A 25,716-nucleotide genomic window follows, 5' to 3' on the forward strand; every position below is an offset into this window, starting at 1 on the left:
ATTTTTTTATTATTATTATTTTTTCCAGATGGAGTCTTGCTCTGTTGCCAGGTTGGAGTGTAATGGCGTGATCTCGGCTCACTGCAACTTCTGCTTCCTGGGTTCAAGTGATTCTCCTGCCTCAGCCTCCTGAGTAGCTGGGATTACAGGTGCCTGCCACCATGCCCAGCTAATTTTTGTACTTTTAGTAGAGGCAGGGTTTCACCATGTTAGCCAGGCTGGTCTCAAATTCCTGACCGCAAGTAACCCACCTGCCTCGACCTCCCAAAGTGCTGAGATTACAGGTGTGAGCCATCATGCCAGGCCAAAACTTTTAAATTTTAAGAAATATATTTTATTTTTTGTAGAGACAGGGTCTCACTTTGTTGCCCAAACTGGTCTTGAACTCCTGGGCTCAAGTGATCCTCCTGCCAGTCTCCCAAAATGCTGGGATTACAGGCACAAGCCACCACGCCTGATGCTTAATTTTCTTCTGATGAATTCACATATATATGCACAAATATTTTATGCTAAATTGTACTTACTGATGTACTTTTTTTCACTGTGCTTTTTTTTTCTTTTGCCCAGATACAAACATTAGCTCCTTAATGGGAGCAAATGTACCAGTCTTTTTTTTTTATTCCCACCTATAGTGAGAATATAAACATTTTGTACTGATCCACCAATACTGAACCCTTTTGTTTCTAATAGTTATATTTACTTTAACTGAATAAATTACAAAATGTTATTTGAGGGATGAAGTTGGGTGTTTGCTCAGGGACAAAGTTGATGGTGCCTTTGTGAATTTATCGAAAAGACCATCGTGATGGCTAAATAATAGAAATTGCTTTATTGGCAATATCAGTTTGCAAACCCGGAAGATATAGTCTTCAGCATATGCTGAATGTGCTCTCTCTTCAAAGAGAGGAAGGACAAGTTGGGTTTCATGCCTCACAGGGCCCATGTCACACAATGGAGTCATACATATTCAGCAGGTTTGGAGGAAAAGATATACATATTTATGAGGGGAGCTGAGTGCCTGGGCAATGGGTAAACGCGTATGTGACATACATCCCATATACACTTTGGGGCAGGGTTTTCGTGTTAAAATGAGGTAGAATTTGGCTCTTTACATCGAAAAGTGGACTACAGGACCCAAAGGCAGTTTGTGTACAGCCTCTATAAACTGGCTGAAACTGGCTTAAGGTCTGCAATTGCTTATCAGAAAAGAATGTTTGTGAGGGTGATCCTCAGTCCAATCAGAGTTGCAGTGGTCTGGGTTGTAAATCAGAGGATGGGTCTGATAGTTCCTATTATTAGGGAGTTTAGAGCCACAGAAATTGAGAAATTGGTCACGCCAGCCAGTCTCCGAACCCTAACCCTGTAGGTAACTTTGTTTCCTTAACCTTACAGTCCATCTTAGGTGATAAAGGGGTGTCTGTTTTGGTATCTCAGATCACAAATTGTTGGTTGGTTTGTGTGTTTGCTTCATCATTCAGGATGTTGTTTCACTAGGCGATGGGAACCTGAATTCTCAAGGCTGGTCAGACTGTAATGTTCCCATTCATTTTAGGTTCAGGTCATGCTTCTCTGGCCATAGCCTTCACTTGGATTTTAAAAGTGGAGTTACTCATCAAAGTCTCTAGGACATGAAAGACAATCCCCAGGTATGATTTGACTAGTAAAAAAGAGGTCCAGCTGCCTTGAAGCATAAGATCCCCTCAGCTCCAATGTCTATCACTAGTATTCAGTGTTGGCAAGGATCCCAGGCCACAGAGCTGTGGCTTCCTGCAGCCGCTCTGGGGAGTGACTCTCTTGGAGCATGTGACGTGGCCTTCCATTGTGCAGGACCAGCCCAGGGCATCCTTTCAACACCTCTGGCAAGCAGCCTTTCCAAGCACTGTGCCATCTGAAAACAGGAGGCATATCTTTCATATCCTAGGCACACGCCCTGTGGAGTGGTCAGGGTTTTGTCTAGTTCTCAGCAAACTAGCTACAGCTCCATTCCTTACTCCCACACTCAAGAGAGGTACTAGAAGTGAGAGTAGCCTGATATGATGCTAACCCTGAGTTGCTTTTATTTACATTAAAATAAGAGTAAATCAACCAGGTATGGTGGCTCGTGCCTATAATCCCCAAATTTTAGGAGATCAGGGAGGGTGGATCACGAGTTCAGGAGTTCAAGACCAGCCTGGATAACATGGCAAGACCCCATCTCTACAAAAAGTACACAAATTAGCTGGACATGGTGGTGTGCACCTGTAGCCCCAGCTACTCTGGAGGCTGAGGTGGAGGATCACTTGAGTCCAGGAGGTAGAGGTTGCAGTGAGCTGAGACTGTGCCACTGCTAATAATTAATTAATTAAATTAATAAATCATGCCACTTTTATTTATTAAATAAATAAAATAAGAGCAAATCACTCACAAATTTAGAGCTTTTATTAGCAAAACATTACTTAGGGAACCCAAATAAATAACATGGGGTTGACAGCCATTGTGCTAACTGGCAGCCCCTGGCAAAGTCAGTACAAGCTCAAAGCCAGGATTATGCTGGTCACTTAAGTGACAGCTATTGTGAATTGCTGTTCTCTCAAGAAAAAAGAATTGATTTCTATGGTAAACCAGGCACTGTGCTGGGTGCCTTTACAATTCATCACCACACCACCTAATGAAAGGAGCATTTTTCAGAAACTGTAGTGGTCAGGCTTTCTCAAGGCCTGAGTTCTTTTCCACCAGAGCATATTGTTGCCCTATTATCCAAAGTTCTCTCAGGAAAAGAACTGATGTAAGACCCACATGGCTCCATTAAATCTTCTGGCTACTTGATGGATTTTTGTACTCCCTATGTCTGGGGTTGGTGGGTACTATCTATTTCTTTCTCCTCTCTTATTCTTCCTTTTTATTCCACAAAATACAGGAATATTCTTGTACATTAGTCCTTGCAGCAACCTTGGAATTACTACATTCCTCAAACAAGTTATGGAAGCCAGCTGCCAATATTGGTCCCTGGTTAAACAGTAAATTTTGTTGTTTCATAGAGTTACTACTGAAATACCTAAGCCCATTTGTAAAATATAATTTAGTTGATCTGAAGGCTGTCTCTAAAGCAGTTTTATGTAGTTATTAGAGAGAAGGACTAATTTTAAGACTATTTTATTGTTTAAAAAATATGTAAACATTTTATGGATGCACCAGTGAAGTAAAGACCAATAAATGAAGCAGTAACTTTAATAAAGTAAGTTACTTTTACTTTACCTCCTGGGTAAGTAAAATGTCACATCCTCTGCCTATATTCAGGTCTGTTAGGTACATGTAGTTAAATGTAGGTATGTTAGTTGATAAATATTTATTTAAGTATTTCTTTATGTCTACTCATTAAAAAGAAAGAAAAGATTAAAAGAATCTTACTATGTGAAAAACTGCCCACCACTGGGGGAAAGAATTTTATTATGCAAAGCTTCAATGTTATTTACAGTTTAGACTTCTGTAGATATTGAAGGCTGATGTTAAGATAAAGAAGTTAACCCTGTCCTGTCTTGGAGAAGGTACAAAGAGATGAGAATGAATACAATTCAGGATCTACTTCTGGTCTTTGATGAGGAATCAGCATACAGTTCTGGGAGGAAAGACAGGTTAAGAGGCATGTGGAACTCTCAAACACATCACTGTGTCTGCCAACATAGATGATACGCAGCAAGGTCACATCTTCACGGAAAGCATGGTAATTTCCAACACTACCGGAAGTCTGGAGTGGCTAAATAATCCATATATTCAACTAGGAAGCAGCTAAAGAAATATCCTAGTTACCCAGGAAGCTTTCTGATTTCAAAAGGACATGAATACAAAGTAGAAGGAATCCACTCCCAAGGACGGACATGAGAGTAGCTTAAAATGTCAGAATAATTTTAGGGGAATTTTAGGAGTTTGGTTATAGACTTATGTTCCCTCAAAATTCATATGTTGAAGCCCTAATCTCCGGTACCTTAGAACATGACTGTATTTGGGTAGGGCCTCTGAAGAGCTAATTAAATTAAGGTCACTGGGGTGGACCTTAATATAATCTGACTGGTATTCTTATAAGAGGAGGAGATTAGGACACACAGAGACACCAGAGGTACTTGTGCAGAGGAAAGAATATGTGGGGACTTAGCAAGGGTGCAGCCATCTGCAAGCCAAGGAGACCTCTGAGGATTCCAATCCTACCTGCACCTTGATCTCAGACTTTTCTGGAACTGTGAGAAAATAAATTTCTTGGTTTAAGCCACCCAGTCTGTGATATTTTGTTATGGCAGCTCTAGTAAACTAATACAGATTTTAAATGTCAACAAATGTCAGCGTTTAAGCTTTGACAAAATTTTCTAAAGGAAAGTATAAAAGGTCATTTTCTTTCTTTTCAGAGCCTGATGATTGCGGGAGGGGTAAGCCAGCTGCATGGGGATCACCACGCAATACTCACGCAGGACAGAGAGAAAGTTGATCTCTTCCATTTCTTTTCCTTTTTTTTTTTTTCTTTTTCCGTTGAGTTGACTGATCTTCAAACTGCAAATGAAAGAACCATTGCTCATTGGAAATAAAGGCCAAAGATGTGTGACAGGATTATAGAATAAGTCTTAGCTGTTCTAAATCCAAATCTTTACTTGTTATATACCCCCACCCCCAAATTCATAAGTTCAAGTCCTAACCTGACACTACCTCAAAAGGTGACCACATTTGGAGATAGGGTCAAATATATAATTTAGGTTAAATGAGGTCATTAGCGTGGATCCTAACCCAGTATCTGGTGTCCTTATAAGAAGAGGAGATTAGGACACAGTAAAACACAGAGGGAAGACCATGGGAGAATACAGGGAGAAGGTAGCCATCTGCAAGCCAAGGAGAGAGGCCTCAGAAGTAACCAACCCAGCCAACACCTTGATTTCAGACTTCCAGCCTCCTGAAATGTGAGGAAATACATTTCTGGTGTTTGATCCACCCAGTCTATGGTAAGTTCTGGCAGCCCAACAGGCTCATCTGGCTCAGACTTAACGATTGCTTTTGGTGATATTTATGGGGCACAGATAACAGCCTAAACACAAGACGACAGAAATGTGGCCCAGCAGACTATGCATAAAATAGAACTGGCATATCTGGACCGACTGGATTCTGCAGTGGGATGAGGTTACTAAAACAGTCAAATGCAATATGAGGCTCCAGGCAGAGTGGTGGGCAGCATCTCCCATGCTGCAGTAGTCAGAGCACACATGGAGTACTGTCAAAAGACACAGACAAACCAGAACACATTTAGAGAATGGCCAAGGTGTGGAGGGAACCAGAAAATATGCCAATATGCAACTGTTGAAGGAAGTGCCTGTTTTACCTTGTGAAGAGGAGACTCTAGAGGAAGACGCATGAAAACCACTGGCAAATGTGTAAAGATCTGAAGTGTGGAAAAGAATTATTCTGCTTGGTCACTGGGGATACAAGGATATCTCAGTGGGAGTTTAAAGGCGGGGGATGTGAGCTTTAAATGGGGTAAGAACATTCGAGTAACCAGAAATGCCCAAAGATAGAATGCACAGTCTGGAGAGCCGGTGAATATCTCACAAATGGAGGCACTGAAACCTAGGATGGGGATGCTGTTATAGGAATTCCAGCAGACAAGTGGCTGTTGGTTCCTTCCCCAACTTAGCAGGATTCTAACTAGGGATGTTCCTGTATTTGGTGCTGAGAGGATCTGGAAGATACCTCAGGGCAGGAAATGGCATTAAATGCAGAACAGAGGTACTGACTGAGAAGCAAAAAGCCATCAGGATCTCCGAGTAGTGAAGGAACCGGAGAACATGCAGGCAATGTCCATCATTCTGACGCCATCAGCAGCAAATCGTCTTCCCCCAGGAACATCTTGACCAGGGAATGTGTCAGTGTGGTGAATTTCAACAGTGGAAAGAGAAACTGCTAAATCTAAGAACTTTAATTTTTATAGATTATGATCTCATCTCTACAATTTTGAATTTCATGCTCAATAAAAGTCTCTTACTCTTAAACTAAAACTGCCTCCTCCTTCCCAGGGCTGGCTTCACAGGCATGCAACCCTGGGAAGTCTTACAGGCCCTGCGGTGCGAGAAGCCCCATGCTTGGTTTAATGCTCTGCCATTGACATCTTAAAATTCTTAATTTTTTTTTTTTTTTTTTGAGACAGAGTCTCACTCTATCGCCCAGGTTGAAGTGCAATGGCATGACCTTGACTCACTGCAACCTCCGCCTCCCAGGTTCAAGCGATTCTCCTGCCTCAGCCCCCGGAGTAGCTGGGATTACAGGCATGAGTAACCACGCTCGGCTAATTTTTGCATTTTTAGTAGAGATGGGGATTTCACTACGTCGGCCAGGCTGGTCTAGAACTCCTGACCTTAGGTGATCCAACCACCTGGGCCTCCCAAAGTGCTGGGATTACAGGCATGAGACACCAGGCCCGGCCTTAAAATTCTTAATTTTGAAACAAAGGGTCTCACATTTGCATTTTGCAATGGACTCTGCAAAATTTGTAGCTTTGGGCCACCTTTCTCTTTGCATTCAGATGCCTTCTTTTTTGCCTTATTTGCTCATGCAGACCTGGAACAAATAGGGAATTGCGGTGGCTTTATGTGGTGGAGAAAGTGAACAACTGGGTTTGTCCTGTCACTTTAGGCTTTTCCCTGCTGTCCCAACTTCACGTCATTTACTTGCTGTTAAATTTGGGAGTTCATTAGTTTCACTTTCCTGATGTATAAATAGGAATAATAATAGTAACAGCCTCTTTGGCTTTCGTAGGAAGTAAAGGACATGAAGCATACAAACAAATACTGCATGACGACAAATATTTGTCCTTTTTTGTTGAGGACATTCAAAGGACACGCAGGGGTAAAAGTAACCCAAGGTTCAAGATTGAATGCCGAGTGCAGGGAAAGCCACAAGACAACATTTAGGGGAGCTGGTACAGAAATGACTTCCCAGGAAGGAAGTCTGAACCCCACTGGCTGAGCCATCCTTCCCGGGCCTAGGCACCCTTGTCAGCGGAATGAGCAGGGGAGAGAAGGCAGGCTGCAGTGCAGCCCTCGGAAGGCCAGAGCACTCCCTGGCTTCAGTCCTCCGCTCCAAGCCCTGTGTGGCTTGGTGACTAATGCTACTTCAGGTCAAGAGCAGGGGATACATATGGGCAGTTCTAGAGTATTCTAAACTATCTAGACACTAACTGGACAGTGGACGGTTTGTGTTTAATCCAGGAGAAAGTGGCGTGGCAGAAGGTTCATTTCTATAATTTAGGACAGACACAACGAAGAACAAGGGCAGAGTTTGAGGTCAGAAGCCCTTATTTACGGAGGTCGAATACGAATAATCTCTCCTAATTTTTCCTTCGTCCCCAACTCAGGCGGATGTTACATCCCTGCTTAACAACAACAACAAAAGACCCCCGCCCCCCGCAAAATCCACACTGATTGCCCCCTTTCACAAAACAAAACTAAAACAAACAAAAACATAAGAAAGAAACAAAACCCAAGCCCAGAACCCTGCTTTCAAGAAGAAGTAAATGGGTTGCCCGCTTCTTTGCCAGGTCCCGAGCCTTTCTCCTTTGGTTCGCGCTAAAGATAGAAATTCCAGGTTGCTCGTGGCTGCTTTTGACGTTGCGGGTTAAAAAATGAGGCTTTTGCTGTCTCAACAAGCAAAGAAAATCCTATTTCCTTTAAGCTTCACTCGTTCTCATTCTTTTCCAGAAACGCCTGCCCCACCTCTCCAAACCGAGAGAAAAAACGAACTGCGGATAAAAACGCACCCTAGCAGCAGTCCTTTACACGACACCCCCGGGAGGCCTGCGGGGTCGGATGATTCAAGCTCACGGGGACGAGCGGGAGCGCTCCCGACTTTTCTAGAGCCCCAGCGTCCTAGGACTCACCTTTCCCTGATCCTGCACCGTCCCTCTCCTGGCCCCAGATTCTCCCTCCCACCGTTCCCGAAGCCCAGGTGGGCCGTCGGCCGGGGAGCTGAGGGGGACGCGTGGAGTGCAGGCGGCGCCCAGGGCGCTGCACCTGTGGGCGCGGGGCGCGGGCCCCTCCCGGCGCGAGCGGGCGCAGCTACCCGGCGGCGCCGCTAGGGGCCTCTCTCGAGTGCCGAGCGGGGTGGGCCGGATCAGCTGACTCGCCTGGCTCCGAGCCTCGCCGCCGCGCTCCTGCTCCGTCAGTTTCCTCGGCAGCGGTAGGCGAGAGCACCCGGAGCAGCGCGCGCGGGGGCCCCCGGAGACGGCAGTAGTGGCGCGGGCAGAGAAAGGACGCGGCGGATCCCACTCGCACAGCAGCGCACTCGGTGCCCCGCGCAGGGTCGCCATGCTGCCCGGTTTGGCACTGCTCCTGCTGGCCGCCTGGACGGCTCGGGCGCTGGAGGTGGGTGCCGCGCCTCGGAAGGCGGGGGGAGGCGGGCATGGCGGGGACCCGATCCCCCCCAAAGACCTTAACCCAAGTCTTTAATGCAGAGAAGCCAGGGGTCCGTCAAGGGGACCCCTCTCCTCTCCGCCCCCGCGTGCGGACGTCCAGCGCATCCTAGCTTTCGGCCCAGCCCTGCCCCAGGGACTCGCGCTCCGGCCCGCGGAGAGGGAGCGGGAGAGGCGCTGGGCTCTCTGGTTCCGCGCCAGCCAGGGGCGAGAAGGGGAGGGGACGACCCTGAGCCCAGACCCCGACTCAGTCCCTGCCTTGGAAGCGGGGTCGGGGGGAGGCGAGAGACGTTCAGATGGGAGGAAGGGGAAGGAGCACGTGGGAAAACCGAAAACGCAGCGTCCCTGAAGCCAGTCCTCTGCTCTTGAATCGTTGCCCTTTCCTTTCTCTTGGGCCCTGGGGAGGAGGAGGAGTCGGGACAGCCCGGGAAGCTAGGGGCCCCTCGCTTTTCCCTGCGTTCTCCGCCTCGTTTCACCTTCCCCTCTCACCCCCACCCCCCTTCCTTGTTCGAACCTCCTCTTTCGCGGCTGCTGGCGGCGGCCGCCTGGGTGCGACCCTAGCCCGAGCCGGCGCCGGGGTCGCGCACCGTCTTCCGCAGGCAAACTTTGTGCATTTCCGCGTCTCCCTTTTGTGTAAGTTGCGAGAAATGGGAGGGGTCGGAGAAGCAAAGCCACCCCGCACCTTCGCCAGCCTGAACGTCCCGGGAGTTTGCTGGCACCCTAGGCTTCTGCCTGAGAGGCAGAAGGTCCCCGGGAGCAAAAGCCGCGACACCACCCCGCCCTCACCGGCCCGGGCGCTCTGGGCCGAGTCGCGTTAGTCTCGGTGCGCCACCGAGGCTCCGGCCCGGCTCCCTGGCTGCGCGTCCGCCCTGGAGGGGGCAGAGACGCTGCCGGGGCCTCTGGAGGAGCCTTGGGGCCCGTCTGCTTCCCACCCTCGGATCACCTCTGACGCTTAATTCTCTGCTGGGCTGTAAAGTCCTTGGCGGGGAGGAAATAAGGCGGAGAGTAGGGTGTGCGTCTGGAAAGGGCAGTGGCGGATGGTGGGGAGGCACGGGCTCTGTCCTGTGCATCCAAGGAGGCGTTCGTCTTATTAAGGCGCGGCCTCTTCTCTAGCACCTCTGGGGACTCTGGGTTAGTTCCCCTGGGGGCACAGGATGCTGGGGAGGGTCCGAAGGGTCTTTTTTTTAGGGTGCAGATATAAAAGGATTGAATTGAGTGAAGATTAAGACGGAGAAGATGGCGCCTCTGCAGTGCAGCAAAGAAAAGCTGTGTGGAGGCTGCAGCCTAGTGAAATCCACCCACCACTAGGTGTATAACAAGTCTTCCCCATTCATCCAACTCTCGAACATTCAGCTAACGCCTGTGCACAATGACTGTTTTTCTTTACATCTAAAGATGCTTAGAAGTTGTTTGCATGACAGTTGGGCCAGAGAAGGTTGTATTTCACGTCGGTTGGGTTCGTGTTTGGCATCTTAACCATTTGCAACCTTCCCTTCCCTTTTTTTCCCCTCTTTTCCCCCAACCTCCTAGTAATTTTCCAAAAGAAAAAAAGCAATTTCCGGACAGATGTTTTCCTGAGGCTGTATAGACTATCACACCATTACAGTTTTTTAGTTCATAATTTGCAAGGTCATTGAACTTTTTTCCCTTCTGATTTTTACCCACAAGTGGCTCAGGAATCACCTTAGGGCTAGTTAAGACAGGTTGTTTTAAGAGTTAAAGAATTTCGTTCTCCATGTTTTAAAAAAAATGCTCTTAACTAAGAGAATTCTGATTTCTCTCATGACTTACATTTATTTGTAGAATTATTCCCGTTTTCCTGAATGGTCTTAGTACAAATTAAAAAACGTATATTTAAGGAATTAAAAGCATATAATAACCTCATGTTTGAAGCTTTAGTCAAAACTTAAATATGTAACTTTGTTGAGCAATATTTTTGTATAAAAAGAGGAAGCATGCAGGCAGATTCGAATTTAGTTTTTGGTCTGTTTAATTGCATTAATTTGCTGTTTCTGCCATCTTTTGGGAGCTTTTCACTAGCTATTAACTCCTTTAAAGGGTGGAGGTGAGAGTCACGTTATTCCATTTTGCAAAGTGTTGATAGAAGGGTAGGTAGTTCAGTCTACTGAGGTTTGAGAGTGGTTTATCTGGCCCTCTCTGTGTCCACTGAAAAGATGTAATTATGAGTTGACTCTCTTTTTAGAGCTTAGAAAATAGCTCTGCTGCAGGTGGCTGTAAAAAAGAAATGAATAAGGGCAATGATAATGGGGCCTTGGCTTGCAGGTGAAACAGGTTATTATCTGGGTGGATGATTTTGGCTGGTGTGTTGATAGAGGTGTGAGTTTAACAAACCCTAATCTATATGATGTTTCACTACCCTAATATTTATTTATTTTTAAATCTAGCTTCCTCTTAAGTTTTGTTTCCCTCTCTTGAGGGTTTAACCTAGTCACAATCATCTTACCTTTGTGGTAGTGCTAATTTATAGTTTATGGAAACCTACTGCTACTGACTAGTACCTCCCTAAAGGTAGAAGCCCACACACAGAATAGTAAAGCTCAGGTTTAATGGTGATCTGTAAGGAGTCATGGTTCTTGCTAATCGGTGAGAAACCATGATAACTGGCGGACTGCAGAAGCTTTTCTCTTGTCACTGTAACCAGCAGAGGCTCCTGAACGACACTTGCAAGGCTATTAGTACTGCGGAGAAGTTGCTAAATGGAATAATACTGGTCCTGACTGAGGAAATGAAAAGGAACATGCAAGTTCTCAAGGTTAAATGAGGAATGACTGATTCAAAAAAATTTTAAAAAAAAATGTGATCAACTGAATATTGGCTTGAAGGAATGGGAGAGGTTATCTTTATGTTAAGTCTTGTTGCTAGAGGATCTCTATTTTATGTTACTGTTTTTTGCATACTAGAGTCTTCTGCAAATATTTGTATGCATGTATTTGACTGACTAGTCATTCTGGAAATAAGCATAGCTATTACTTGCGTTTCATGTGGCCACTAAACTATCATTGAGAAATGCATTAAATTCAGTAGAAATGTACATTGTTTCTGCAAATTGTATTACCTTGAGAATCTTACAAAGCATCTTAATACATTTCTTTTAAAATCTCTATCAATCACAAATGTAAAGATCAACCTGTGCAGATGCATTTTAAATGTAAAGCTTCCAGAATGTAAGGTTTAGTTTGACTGCATACCTTATTACCTCCCCTTCCCTCCTCTCTCCCCTGTCAGGAAGTTTGCAGGGTAAATAAAACATGCACATGATAACAAAACAAAGTGGAATGTACTAAAATACCAAAAGGAAAATAGAGATTAAGTATACTGAGTAAATATGTTACAGAGAAAACTTCCTGTATTTAAAAACTATAGGAATAATGGGATGAGATAATAGATAATCCTGGAGCATTTCCTGGTAGTAAATTTCCAGCCAGGTTTGTATCCCAGGTCTGGGGATTTGAGGTTAAGTTTTTGCATATACAATATGTGTTTACATTCCTCTCTGCCTCTCCCAGATAGACACACACACACACACACACACACACACACACACACACACACACATCTGTCTGACTGTCTCTCTCTCTTTCTCTCACTTGAGTGACAGATGCTGGTACAGGGTGCTCTAAAGAGGAGTAGGGAATTGGAAATAAGGAGTTGAGAGGTCAAAGGTAAGGGGCTGAATGCAGGACCAGAGAGCTTCAGTAGCATCACAAAGTGATTCCCTGAGTGGCAACGAGGAGGATAGGGAAAAATCACATTTTCTGTTTGTGTTTTTTGTCTGGTGGTTTTCAACCTCTCTCTGTTTCACTTGACTATGCTTGATTATGAAATTTTTTTTTCTTTTTTTTCTTTTTTAATTTAAAGATCTCAACTGGCTTTGTTGTGATTCTACACTCAGGCAACACTATTCCATAAAATAGTATAAATGTTCCTATGAGTTGAACAGAGGAGATTGGCTTTGAAGACAGAAAAGGGCTGAAGAAAACAGAAACAGAAAAATCTTTTCGTTTTCATCGTGAGAGCTCAGATGCAAATGTATGGAGTGGGGATGGATAGGAGATGCTGTCACCCCATGGGTCTCACAGCCGGTGTACAGATACACCCTCATGAGTGGGTGGGGGAAGACAGAAGGTGGCAGGGGAAGGAATGAGCACACCCCAGAATGAGTAGCAAGTTTAATCAATAAAATACGTATCTCTTCTTTTTATTGTTGTATAAGAAGAAAAGCAGACAGAACTCAAACCCTGAAGCTGATTTGGCAAGTGAAAACTTAGTAAAGGGGGAAATGTTATGTAACTATTTATTCAGTTTAGTGTGGATAGCTTAAGAAATAACCGTTACTGTGAGGACACTAGCATTTTTCTTGGGAAAAAAGTTTGCCAAATTTTCCTCTTTACTCTTGGTTAATAGATACGCTTGACCGGTACCTCTTTAGACGTAGAAATCTAGCAAAGACTGGAGTACAATGATTGCTCTAGAAATAAATTCACATATTTAAATTTAACAGCCTGGATATGATCATCCATTAATAACTTCATGAAAAAGGGATGCTGAATAGATTAGATAGCTGACTATTCAAAGAGGGCCACATGAAGTCTCAGGTTCACATGTATTAAATCTGCTGAAATAGAAACCTAAGGTATTTTATTTAGGTTTATTTTGTGTGGCTGCATGTTGAAGAAACATGCAATACAGAATTAGCTTGAACCTTGCGAGAGTGATAGTGTCTCACCCAAGAAGGTAGTTAAAATGGGGAAGATGAGAGGTTTCTAAAAATCTCACCTCTATAGAAAGAACCAGAGTTATTCTCAATTTATAATGTTGATTTTGATGCCAGGCATGATGTTAGGCCGATAACACTGAGTCATTGAGTGTTCTCAGGTGTGTAGAGAAGGTGGCATTGCACACTAATCAAGAGAGTTTGGACCAGGGCAGGAACGCATGGGTATAAATTCTGTCTTTGTCTCTTTTGAGCTAGTGTCCATGGGCAAGTTTCTGTGCCTCAGTTTTTTCCTTTGTTAAATGGGATGAGTATTTCTAGTTATTGAGGATCGAATTAATATCTATGTTAAATGCTTGAAACAGTGTGAGTTAATATGTATGTAATCTGATGGCATAGCATAAACACTGTGTGTTTGTTACTGCTAGTATGTATGGTGATGATGATGATGTACAATGAGTATATATGTAAGTTTCCTGCATAGTTGAAAGTTAAAAATCTATATGATGTTTCACTTATTGACAAATTAATTTACTTATTGGCCAATTAAGACTATTGCAGGAAATTGTCAGATCGTTATCTATGAGTTTGATCTAAATTTAAAAAGCACATGGTGTCTCAGATACAATTTTTAGAATACATGTTATAAAATTTCATTTATTAAATATGTATTGTGTATTTTGATTGGTTTTTTGAAAAATGAAAATAATTCATGCTCATTGAAAAATTTAAAACAGTACAGAAATGTGCAAAAAGCATAAGCATTTTTTACACAAATGGGAAAGACCTAGTTTTTTTTTTTTTTCTTTTTTTCCACATAACATGAATGTAGACCATTTTTATTTTTTTTATTTTTTTTGAGACAGAATCTCGCTGTGTCACTCAGGCTGGAGTGCGGGAAAACTTTATAGTAATCTGCTGTTTAATTGAAATTATATATATATATTTAAAATCAGCATATGTTGCTCATAAAATAAAAGGTTTTTAGCTTCAAAAGCAGGCTAAGGATATTTGAAAGCCTTGAGTGTAGGAAACTGGTGATACTGAGGTTAAATTATGATTAACACAGTGAAAAATCAAGAAGCAGAGTCCCAAAGAATTTACACAGGTTTTTGTTAACCAGCTCACGTAATTATAATTGTCCTGTCCAACCAAAGACAAGAAAACAAGAAATGAGTTCAAGTATGAGAATGTAGTAATGACAGAAGCCATATTTGTAATAAACATCCTGTTTAAAGTAGATACAGTGAGGAGTGAATAAGATGGTTTCAGAAGCAGGAGTGGAGGGTCCATGAGCAGGGATGAGGAATAAATAGGACAAACATTTTGGAAAAGGGAAAAGATGAATAAGCCTGTTTTGTAAATGGATGGATCCTGATGAATGAAGTGCAGATTCCTTAAGGTCTTATTAATGATGGACCCAAAACAGTGTTTGAATCTCCTAATTTCCAGATGGTTCCTCTCTTTTTTCTTCACAAATTCAGAAGGTTTTCTTATGAGAAATTGATTCAACAAGAATAATTGTCATTCTTTTGTTTTTTGGTGATTTTTTTTTTTTTTCTGGAAACTAACTGGGTCTCACTGTGTCACCCAGGCTGGAGTGCAGTGGCATGATCTTGGCTCACTGCAACCTCTGCCTCCCGGGCTCAAGCAATTCTTGTGCCTCAGCCTCCCGAATAGTTGGGTTTACAAGCATGTGCCACCACGCCTGGCTAACTTTTGTATTTTTTTAGGAGAGACAGGGTTTTACCACATTGGCCAGGGTGGTCTTGAACTCCTGACTTCAAGTGATCCACCCACCTAGGCCTCCCAAAGTGCTGGGATGACAGGCGTGAGCCACTGCACCTGGCCCATTTTTTGTATTTTTAGTAGAGATGGGGTTTCACCATATTGGCCAGGGTGGTCTTGAACTCCTGACTTCAAGTGATCCACCCACCTAGGCCTCCCAAAGTGCTAGGATAACAGGCGTGAGCCACTGCACCTGGCCCATTTTTTGGTGATTTTGATAGGAATTTTTTTTTTTTTTTTGCCTGAGTCTTTTTTTGAGAGAATCTAATAATTTGTCTCTTATCTAATAATTTGGCTTTCATTAGCTTCCGGAAAGCCACATACTATCTTCATTGAAAAATGTAAGGCATCCTAGATGATAGAGACTGATAAATTACTTTTCAGCCATAAAGGATACTTATGAGAATAAGAGATCTGTTGCATAAAGAAAAGTCATTTGTATTAAGTGAAGAAATGTGTCATTACTCTTGTTGCTTTGCTAAATTTCAAACCTTTAATGACTAATAAATTTTGACCCCATGGAGATACTTTACAGAAGAAAAATGAGCGGTTTAATCCTACTGTTGAGATAGACTTACGTGTTTCAGACCTGCTCCTCACCTCAAGTTACTACAAACTCATTTGTTTAGTTTTTCCTTGTCTTGTGTGTGCTTGTTACTTCACAGTAAAATTGGTGAGGCAACATAAATTTTATTTTTAAGAGAAAGTAAAGAAAATGGCATTATCCATTAAAGGCTGATTCATCTTAAAAAAAGGACTTGTTATATCTGCTCCTACTATTGGATGAATTTTCAAAAGCACAATGATACTGTGTTTGGTTTTGTTTCTTTGTTTTCAGGACAAGGCCTCACTCTGTCACCTAGGCTGAAGTGCAGTGGTGTGATCTGTAACTGTGGCCTCCTGGATTCAAGCCATCTTTCTGCCCCAGCTTCCAGAGTAGCTGGGACTACAGGCACCTGCCACCACATCTGATTTCTTAAATGTTTTGTAGAGATGGGGTCCCCACTATGTTGCCCAGGCTGATCTTGAACTCCTGGGCTCAAGCAATCCTCCTGCCTCGGCCTTCCAAAGAGATAGATTACAGATGTGAGCTATTGTGCCTGGCCAACGTTGTTTTTATAAATATCATTACCCAGTTATTTTGTTTATAATTGAGTTGATAGGCTCATAGAATAAAGATGGATAAGCACTGTTTCTTAACCATATTTATTGATTTTTTTCATCTTTAAAAAAATCCTCATCTACTTCAAAGATTAAGCCTTTAAAACTGATGCAAAGTTTTTGAAGTCTTAGCTTCAGTCTTCAGAGACTAACATTAAAACCCATCATATGAAAAGTCATATGTAATAGCAAATATTCTCCATCCTGATGCTCTCAATTGCTTATTATGGTTTAACACAAATACAATTTTGTCATTACAGTAAATTAGTTTGAGGATATAACTGAAGAGTACCTAAGAAACTCCCAAAGAATTGTGAAAATATGCAGACTAATTATTCTAAGAATAATTAATCAGATACTTACATATTACATTGATTAGTAATTTAAAATTAAAACCAAATTTCTTTAGAAATTAGCTTATTTTTATACACAAAGAAATCTAGATTCTTACGGGTACAACCAAGAAAGGTTCACTCCTTCATTTCACAAATATTTTCAAGGTCCTTGTTCCCAAGCGGGTAGACAGAATAAAAAGGAAGAAGGAAGTGACTTGGGAAAAATTAAGTTGGATAAGGAATATAAGAGAATGCTACGTAGAAGGATGTGTGATGTGAATGTGATAGTTACTGTAGTATTGTCAAAGTTCTCTGATCATTTCACTACGTGAAGGTAAACAAGATATCTGGGGGCAGGAACTATATATTTACTGTAATGTAAAAGAATAATTGTAGACAGGAGATCTACTTTGGGTGATTAAATGTTGAAAACAAATGGTGGGGGAGAGAATTTAGTATTGATTGTGATCACACATTTTTCTATACAGTAATTTGTTTGATCACTCATGATAATGCCTTACATTTTGTATGTACTAAATAACATCAGTGAGTGCTCTAGAAATTCTGTGTTGTGGTGATAAAGAATTACGTTCAGATTAAAGATTCTAACAGCTGTGGGACCTTCTCTTACGTTTAAGAAATTGTGAACAAGCATAGAAAGAAGATTAAAGCCTTTTAAATAAGATTCATTTTTTTTCAGCCTCTTTTTGGAACATTTTATTGTGAAAAAGTTTCATAAATACTGTCAATAACTTTATCATGTTCAGTCATTTGCAACTGTGTTTCAGAAATTCAGTTGGCCTGCAAAAAAATTGCCTCATTCTTGAAATATTTCATCCATGCCCTGATTGATTGGGACACTTTCAATAGAGGGTGCCTAGAAATAATTTTATGTGAAGAAGATAGTAGAGTCTAGAAAGAAAATATGTATTGGAATTAAATTGAGTGGCATCAAAATGAAAATTTCCCTGTCATTGTCTTTTTTTTTTGGCTCCTTTTTTGGCCATTTTACAGCTAGTGTTTAGTGTTACGAGGATCAAAATTGGCCCTTTAAAAAAAATAGTGAATTCTATTACCTCTGTTATCTAAAAGAATTGTATTTTTCAATTTGAAGGGCTTGAAGCCAGTACCACTACCTACCATTAACTTGACAGGCATTGAAAAATCTAATTGAGGTCATTATGATTAGCCTTGTATCTTGCTAGTGTTTTCTCAATCTTATTTTGAATGTTTTGTGTCAAGTGTTAAATCCTCTTATACCACAGAATCCAGAAAATTTAAATCCAACAAAAGTAAACCGAATATAAAAATTCTGTGGTTGTCTGTTCTTGGCTAACCCACAGGGTGATTGAATGCAAAGGCAGCTTACAGCACTGCTGCTAGTTAAATTGTGGAGGGTTTCACTTTCAAGAGTACATCTGAGACAAAACTGCAATTTGGAATCACTCTTTCCTGCTTGTTCAGTGAAATAGGAGAGGGGGGAATTCCTGAGGGAAGCTGGGAGATTTCCAGGTGATGATAGAGCAGCCATGTATTTGGCTGAAACAGAGTAGAAGCAAAGTCTGTTGGACAGAGGTGGCCTTAACACTGAGCATCAATCAGCATGGCCATTAGAACTGTCCAGGACAAACATAATGAATGTTGTGGTGGCAGAGAGGTTATACTTAAATGAACAAAATAGGAGGCTGACTTTCCCTCTTTCTTGGTAGTTCCTTTTTTTGTATTTGCTATTTAGACTCAAAGGTTAAATTTATGTCATTGTGAATATTCTGGATCATATTGTAGGGACACAGATGGGAAGCATCCATTCAGTTTATTGGGAGTATTTATGTGCATGTATTTTTAATTGTATTTATTGATTTAATAGCCGATGAGATGAGAAGAAAATATTAGTGTCTTTTCGTTGCACAGAAAAAGACATTGGATGCTTTCTTAAGAGTTTATTATCACATGTGAAGTTATTCAGATTTACAGAGCAGTCTGACATGTTAACTTCACTGCTTGTTTGCTCGTTTCTATCAGAGGTTGAATACAAAGCCAAGCCAAGCCCATGATTCTTCTGCGAGCAGATGCGGGGGAAGGTTTAATGCAGAACGTTTCACTGAGTATTTGGATTGTGCATTCACCTGTTATGTCTCTACTGCAAGTTTTCTCAGGGCATTTGTGATTGACTTCTGTGATGTTGACACTGATTTGGAGTTAAGATGTTTAAAAAAGTATTAATTTATGGCCTGGCGCAGTGGCTCACGCCTGTAATTCCAGCACTTTGGGAGGCCGATGCGGGTAGATCACGAGGTCAGGAGATTGAGACCGTCCAGGCTAACATGGTGAAACCTCGTCTCCACTAAAAATACAACAAATTAGCCGGGCGTGGTAGCAGGCGTCTGTAGTCCCAGCTACTCGGGAGGCTGAGGCAGGAGAATGGCGTGAACCCGGGAGGCGGAGCTTGCAGTGAGCCGAGATCGCATCACTGCACTCCAGCCTGGGCGACAGAGCAAGACTCCGTCTCAAAAAAAAATTTTTTTTTACTATCTCACTGTTTCTCTTATTTTGAATTTTTGAAATTATCATTCATTTTATGGACATATACTGCAAGGATTCTGTTTCCTTTATGACAGGAGATCTAGAATCTGGGTGGAGCTGTGAGTAAATGGAAAGGTAGCTCAGCCTGTGCCTTGAGGAATTCCGCAGTCCAGTGTGGGAAGAAAGAGGCGGAGAAATAATGAGGTGCAGTGTGCCACAGGCTATAATAGAGGAGGTACAAAGTCTTCCCAGAGAAGGCAGGCAGCATTTGAACTAGGTTTCAAGGATGCGTGAAGGTGAACTGGGGTGTGGAGGGTTTCCCAGACAGAAAAAACAGGGAGGGTGTAGAGTTTCAAAGGAGGAAACCCGGGATAAATAAGTGAGAGAGACAGTGGGAGATTATAAATTTTGGATGCCCTTAATGAGTTTGAACTTCATTTTCTTAGCAATGGAGTACTTTTAAATGTTTGTAAAATGGGGACAAGGCATTGATGACCATGGTTCAATTAGGTTTGTAGAAGTCCTTTTCAATGTCTGCTTCATCTCATGGGCCGGTTAGTGACACCTCGACGCAAGGGAGCGTGTAAATGTGCGCTATTAGCTGGGAGCACTGCCATCAGAAATAACATTTCCGGCTCTCTTCGTAAGGATAAAGGACAGGTAGGATATTGGGTAACAACTGACATTCTGGGATGTAGAAGAAATACAGTACCATAAAGGGATAGAGGAACATGGGTAGACTTAACGTTCTGAACCAAAGCAAAGATTCTCCATGAGCGATTAGAGTAGGCTTTTGGGATTTGCTTACCTTCCCTTATCTGCTAGCCAGCCACACAGGAAGCACATCTTTGTGGACTGATAGAGGAGGAGGTAGGAAATGCTTTCTCATTTTTATGGTAGAAACATCCAAGAGCTGAGCTTTCATTCTGGCTGAGGGAACTCAAGGTGGTTCAGACTTGCATTCCTGGGAAAGCCTTCCAACCAGAGTGATGGAACAAAGGGATCATTTCTGTGGCCCTGTGTGGATAGCAGTGGCAGTCGGCTTACTCTCCCTGTTGGTTAACTATCTTTCGTTTGATCTAGAGACTTCCTTAAAGCAATTTTGTTGTGCTTGTTCTTTGAAAGCAACAGCAGACAAAACAAGCTTTGAGGTTTTTAGAAAAGAACTTGATACTGAGCACCTCTTTTGAGCTAGATCTGTCTGTCATGCTGAACCTCTTTTCTGTAGCTGCGTAGCTTTTCAGATCTGTTTATGCTTGCTGGTGTTATTGAAACAGAATGGGAAGATCTATGAAAAAAGGAACATTGATCTTAATAAATTTATGTCAGTAAGAATGGGACTGCCATTTTAAAATTTATTTTAATTCCTTACCTATTTTCTCGTTCATTTCAGTTATTCTAGAAGTGATGAAATGAATATATGTCACAGAAAGTATGCTATAAAATCAAGATGTGGGGAAAACTTGTAGTTCTGAGTAGCCTGATAGAATCATCATTGTTAGGGAGTATTTGGAGGTTTCGTAGTAGGGATTTTGTCTTCACTTAAATATTTATTTGAAATATGTTCCAATAGTTTGACATATTACAGGATCTGTCTTAAAGAAATGTCTAAAATATGATTCCTCAGAAGCTGCTCTTAGTTTTATTTTCTGCTGTTGGTTTTATTTTCTAACATTTCCTTTTTGATCCCGCAGTTTTAAGAGTAATCAAAAAGGCCGGGCGCGGTGGCTCACACCTGTAATCCCAGCACTTCGGGAGACTGAGGTGGGTGGATCACTTGAGGTCAGGAGTTCAAGGCCAGTCTGGCCAACATGGTGAAACCCCATCTCTACAAAAAATACAAAAATCAACCGAACGTGGTGGTGCATGCCTGTAGTCTCAGTTACTTGGGAGGTTGAGACAGGAGAATCGCTTGAACGCAGGAGGCAGAGGTTGCAGTAAGCTGAGATCATTCTAGCCTGGGCAACAGAGCCAGACTCTGTCTCCAAAAAAAGAGTAATCAAAAAGCTAGATTATTTAAATCTTGGCATGTCTTCTTTAAAAAATGTTAAACTGTCAGGAAAATTATCACTTCTGAATACCACCTTCAGAAAAACACATGAAAATTTGTGCATGTGTCACATAGTTGATTTATGAAAATTAGAGTAGTTATCAGATGTTTGAATGTATATTTCTGTCATATTACATTGGTCATATTTTTAAATGATACTTTTTTCACCCGTGAAGCCCATGTAGGTAAGTTTGAAAATTTTCTTTAATTATATTAGAATTTGAAAATTAAATAAATCTCCTTTAATTCATGCATAATTTTCTAATAGTCATATAGTTTGTATTACATAATTTGAGAAACTTGCTTCTAAAAAATTGTCTGCCAAATAATGTATATTTCTGAATTCTTTTCTGTTTTCATATATCTGAAAATATTTGAGCTCTCATAACTGGCTATGCTTCAAACCCAGTCTGAAATGGGTGGCCTTTGCTGGCTTTGGATTGCAGAGCTGGGGGCTGTAGCTTGCTGTATCCGATTTAAAATAGTCAGTAGTTGATTTTGCAGGCAGTTAGATGTATACCTTTGCATAAAGTCATTGAACTGAAAAAGTTGGCACTGCAAGAATATGGTGTGAGAAAAGAGAACTTGAGTACTCACTCATCTCACCTGAATCTTATTAATATTTTATTTATTCATATCTGTTGTATTTTTAAGTAAATAAGCTCTCTAGAAACTATCTCTGCTTCTTTGATCTTTAAAATACATTAAACAAACTAATACAGATTGCAAAAATTGGTTGCAATGTTCCTAGTTAGATATCGATGAAATAAAAATGTGGTCTATTCATATGAGTTCCTTTTAGTTATTCCTACTAATATCAGATGTGTTTTTAAAAATGGGAGATTATAATCTTTTATGAAGTAAGATATTACTTTAAATATATATTCAATTCATAGAAAACAAAATAGGCTACAAGTGCCTGCATAAAGGCACATCCACTTAGGAGTATCGTTAAGGCCTGCATGATATTAGGATTCAGTCATAGCGTAAATGAAGTGATATCAATTTTTTTTTTTTTTTTGAAACTGAGTCTCGCTCTGTTGCCCAGCCTGGAGTGCAGTGGCATGGTCTCGGCTCACTACAAGCTTTGCCTTCTGGGTTCGTGCCATTCTCCTGCCTCAGCCTCCCGAGTAGCTGGGGCTACAGGCGCCCGCCACCACGCCTGGATAATTTTTTTTGTATTTTTAGTAGAGACGGGGTTTCACTGTGTTAGCCAGGATGGTCTCAATCTCCTGACCTCGTGATCCGCCCACCTGGGCCTCCCAAAGTGCTGGGATTACAGGCATGAACCACCGCGCCCGGCCAGATATCAATTATTTTTAGACCCAATGATATCTGCTGTTGATTTATTGTTGGTGCACAAAATAAGAAAACAAAAGCATGGTTTTAAAACAGCCCTTTATACATTTAATATGGAAATGGTAACCTCCAGGTCTGTATTCCATACAGGGCCCTGGGCTCATTTCTTCTGCGAATTCCTCTGGGCTTCATGGATGCCCAGGTCTGACTTTAGAGCAGAATTATCCAATAGAGGTATAATGGGACCATTAGATCTAATTTAAAGTTTTCAGGTAGCCACATAAAAAAATAAGCAGATGAAATTAATTTTAGTATGTCACTAAATTCAAAATGTTATTTCAACAGGTGGGCAATATAAAAGCTATTTATGAAATACATTATTTTTTCATATTATGTCTTCAAAATTTTCACATTTCACATATTTATTTTTTATTTTATTATTATTATTATTTTTGAAACGGAGTCTCACTTAGTCGGTCACCCAGGTTAGAGTGCAGTGGCACCAGCTTGGCTCACTGCAACCTCCACCTCCCGGATTCAAGCAATTTTCCTCCCTCAACCTCCTGAGTAGCTGGGATTACAGGCGTGCACCATCACACACAGCTAATTTTATTTTTTAAAGTTTTGGTAGAGATGAGATTTCACCATGTTGGCCAGGCTGGTCTTGAACTCCTGACCTCAAGTGACCTGCTCGCTTTGGCCACCCAAAGTGCTGGGATTACAGTTGTGAGCCACCACGCCTGGTCACATATTTCACATATTTTAACTCATACCAGCTGCATGTCGAGTACTTAGTAGCCACCAATGGCTAGTGGCTACTGTATTGGACAGTGCAGCTCTAGGAGAGTCTGCTCAACCTGCAGCTGTCTTGGAAGAGAATCATAGTTTCTGGAACAGGTAGACCTCCTTTTTAAGCTTCTCCACTTTACAGATAAAGAAAGTAGTATCTGGAGATGTTGAGTTGTTTAAAATCACCCACATTTTAAGCATCAGGAGCCCAATGCATGTTCTCTAACTTCTAGTCTCTTCATCACTTTTTCTGCTCCATGTTGCTGCATCCCATTTAATTACTAAGGTACTAATGTTAGGTTGTTGCTATCAGTAAAATATTAAGCCAGGAGCTTTAAGACAATCTGGCCCACTTGAAGGCATGGACAAAACTTGTGGGGTAGGATGAATAGAATTACCAGGCGTATCTACAACCTCTCTGTGGACTAGTATTATACATAGATCAGTTCATCTTTTTCTGTTGTGAGCGCTGTTGGAATAGGAATTGGGGGAACCTTTTGGAACCCAAGGTATGTGATTCTGAACCCTGAAATGTCAGATGCCCACTAAAAGGAAGGGGGGAGATAGACATGCCATTACCTTACACATTTTATTGTCTGTATGGGTATGTAAACATGTACATATTATAAGGAATTGTGCTTCATTTCTGGGCTTCTGGAAACATCGGTGTTAAGATTTCATTTACCTCCCCTTGTTTTGGAAGGCTTCTTGTGTGTGTGCTGCCCATAGTTCTTACTCAGTTACACTTAAATTATGATAGATACTTTTTGACAACTTAAGCCTAGTGCATTCCTGGCACGTAAAATAGTTATTTTCAGAATGTAAGCAAATGTGGAAAGCTTACTGCCTGACATGGAGGGTTGGAGAAGTGGGATTGGTGTTCTTTTGTTGTAAACTCATTTTTGTAAAATATTTGTTTTACAATGTGAAGCATGCATGATGGATGAACTTTTAGAATTGAAAGTTATTTTTCATTTCATTCCTGAAATATTTACCAGCATGGATGTTGACTGAGTGCTTTGAAGAGAGTTTGCTTAGTCATATAACTTAGGTTTAATGATTTTAGATTTAATTAAACTTGAAGTTTTCCTGTTTGATCCTCAGGACTTCTCATCTGTGGCAAGACTTTACTCAAAAAGGACATGTCAACCTTGAAGTGAAGCATGCCCTGTGTTTCTTTATATTCAGATAAAAATGACTAAAGTTTGCCAATGCTGTGTCTGGGACAATGCTTAGAGGATTCATGGCTTGTAAGAATGAGTTAAAAGTACAAGGATATTGGCTGGGCATGGTGACTGTGGCCTGTAGTCCCAAAACTTTTGAGAGTCTGAGGTTGGAGGATTGCTTGAGGTCAGGAGTTCGAGATAAGCCTGGGCAGCATAAGGAGATCCCATCTCTATATTTTTTAAAAAATTAAAACAACAACAACAACAAGGTACAGGGGTATCTGCATTTCCTTAGGCAGCTATCTTGTACACCTTTAAACTTAAAAAAAAATCCACCATTTTTAGAACAGTGTTTTATGTTCTTTTCTTAGTAAATATAAACAATAGGAAATGAGGTTTAGGGCTTAAACATTTTGAGAGAATAATTTTTATTTCAGTAGCTTTTAGGGTACAAGTGGTTTTTTGTTACTTGGTTGAATTACGTCGTGGTGAATTCTGAGATTTTAGTGCACTCAAGTGGGGTACCTTGTACCTAATATATAGTTTTTTTTAATCCCTGGCCCCTCCTACCACCCTCCCCCTTGTGAGTCTCTGAAGTCCGTTATATCCCTCTGTATGCCTTTGCTTATTCCTAGCTTAACTCCCACTTCCAAGTGAGAACACATGATTTTTGGTTTCCTAATTCCTGAATTACTTTACTTAGGATAATGGCCTCCAGCTGTATCCAAGTTGTTGCAAAAGACAGAATTTTTTTCCTTGCAGTGGCTGAGTAGTATTCTGTGGTATATATTTGCCACATCTTCTTTATCCTCTCATTAGTCGATGGGCACTTAGGTTGGTTCTGCATCTTTGCATTTGTGAATTGTGGTCCTATAAGCATATGTGTGCAAGTGTCTTTTTCATACAATGACTTCTTTCCCTCTGGGTAGATACCCAGTAGTAAGATTTTTAGATCAAATGGTAGATCTACTTTGAACTCTTTAGGAAATCTCCACAGGGTTTTCCATAGAGGTGGTACTGGTTTACATTGTGAGAGAATAATTTTTTTAAACCTGTGTTTAAGCTAGATTTTGAATTGGGAAAGAATTACATTCATTATTGGAAGCTTTTGAAAAATATATTTAAAAATATATGAAAATATGCATAATCCCACCACCCACAAATGTATTATGATGTCATTTTCTAAACCATTTTTGAGATTGTGCTATAGATTATATTTTATATCCTACATTTTATTTCTTAACATTAAGTCTCGTACTATTTTAAGTTCTTTATACATGTAATGTTTATTGGATGGGTAAATCTGTTCAGGGAAACTGCAGCTATTTAGTTGTGGACTTGTGCTTTTTTATTTGGCGTTTCTAGCCTGAACACAGGCTGGAAGTAGTGACATAGAGAAGGATTGTTTGCCAAATGTCAGGTAATATCTTAATTATTTATTATTTATTTTAATG

At 41.2% G+C, this 25,716-nt stretch overlaps 1 protein-coding gene and 1 long non-coding RNA gene across 10 annotated transcripts in view; one reads left to right on the top strand and one right to left on the bottom strand.

Annotated features, from left to right (window-relative positions):
* Positions 1–3,406: 3,406 nt before the first annotated feature.
* On the bottom strand, positions 3,407–19,939 carry LOC105500817. Its single transcript, XR_001000086.1, has 2 exons — positions 19,767–19,939; positions 3,407–3,595 (listed from the first exon to the last, which is right to left on the bottom strand). It is a non-coding gene; the product is annotated as an uncharacterized LOC105500817 (long non-coding RNA).
* Positions 7,810–25,716, top strand: part of APP (amyloid beta (A4) precursor protein) — a 301,277-nt gene continuing 283,370 nt past the window's right edge. For 8 of the 9 annotated variants that reach the window (XM_011926487.1, XM_011926488.1, XM_011926489.1 and 5 more), the window contains exon 1: positions 7,824–8,369. In XM_011926487.1, the coding sequence (XP_011781877.1) occupies positions 8,313–8,369 (57 nt within the window). In that variant the 5' untranslated portion in view covers positions 7,824–8,312. Of the gene's footprint in view, positions 8,370–25,716 lie in introns of all 9 variants that reach the window. The other variant, XM_011926496.1, reaches the window with a different exon arrangement.

The sequence above is a fragment of the Colobus angolensis genome, unplaced genomic scaffold (genome assembly GCF_000951035.1).
Source record: "Colobus angolensis palliatus isolate OR3802 unplaced genomic scaffold, Cang.pa_1.0 Scaffold69, whole genome shotgun sequence".
Taxonomy (NCBI): domain Eukaryota; kingdom Metazoa; phylum Chordata; class Mammalia; order Primates; family Cercopithecidae; genus Colobus; species Colobus angolensis.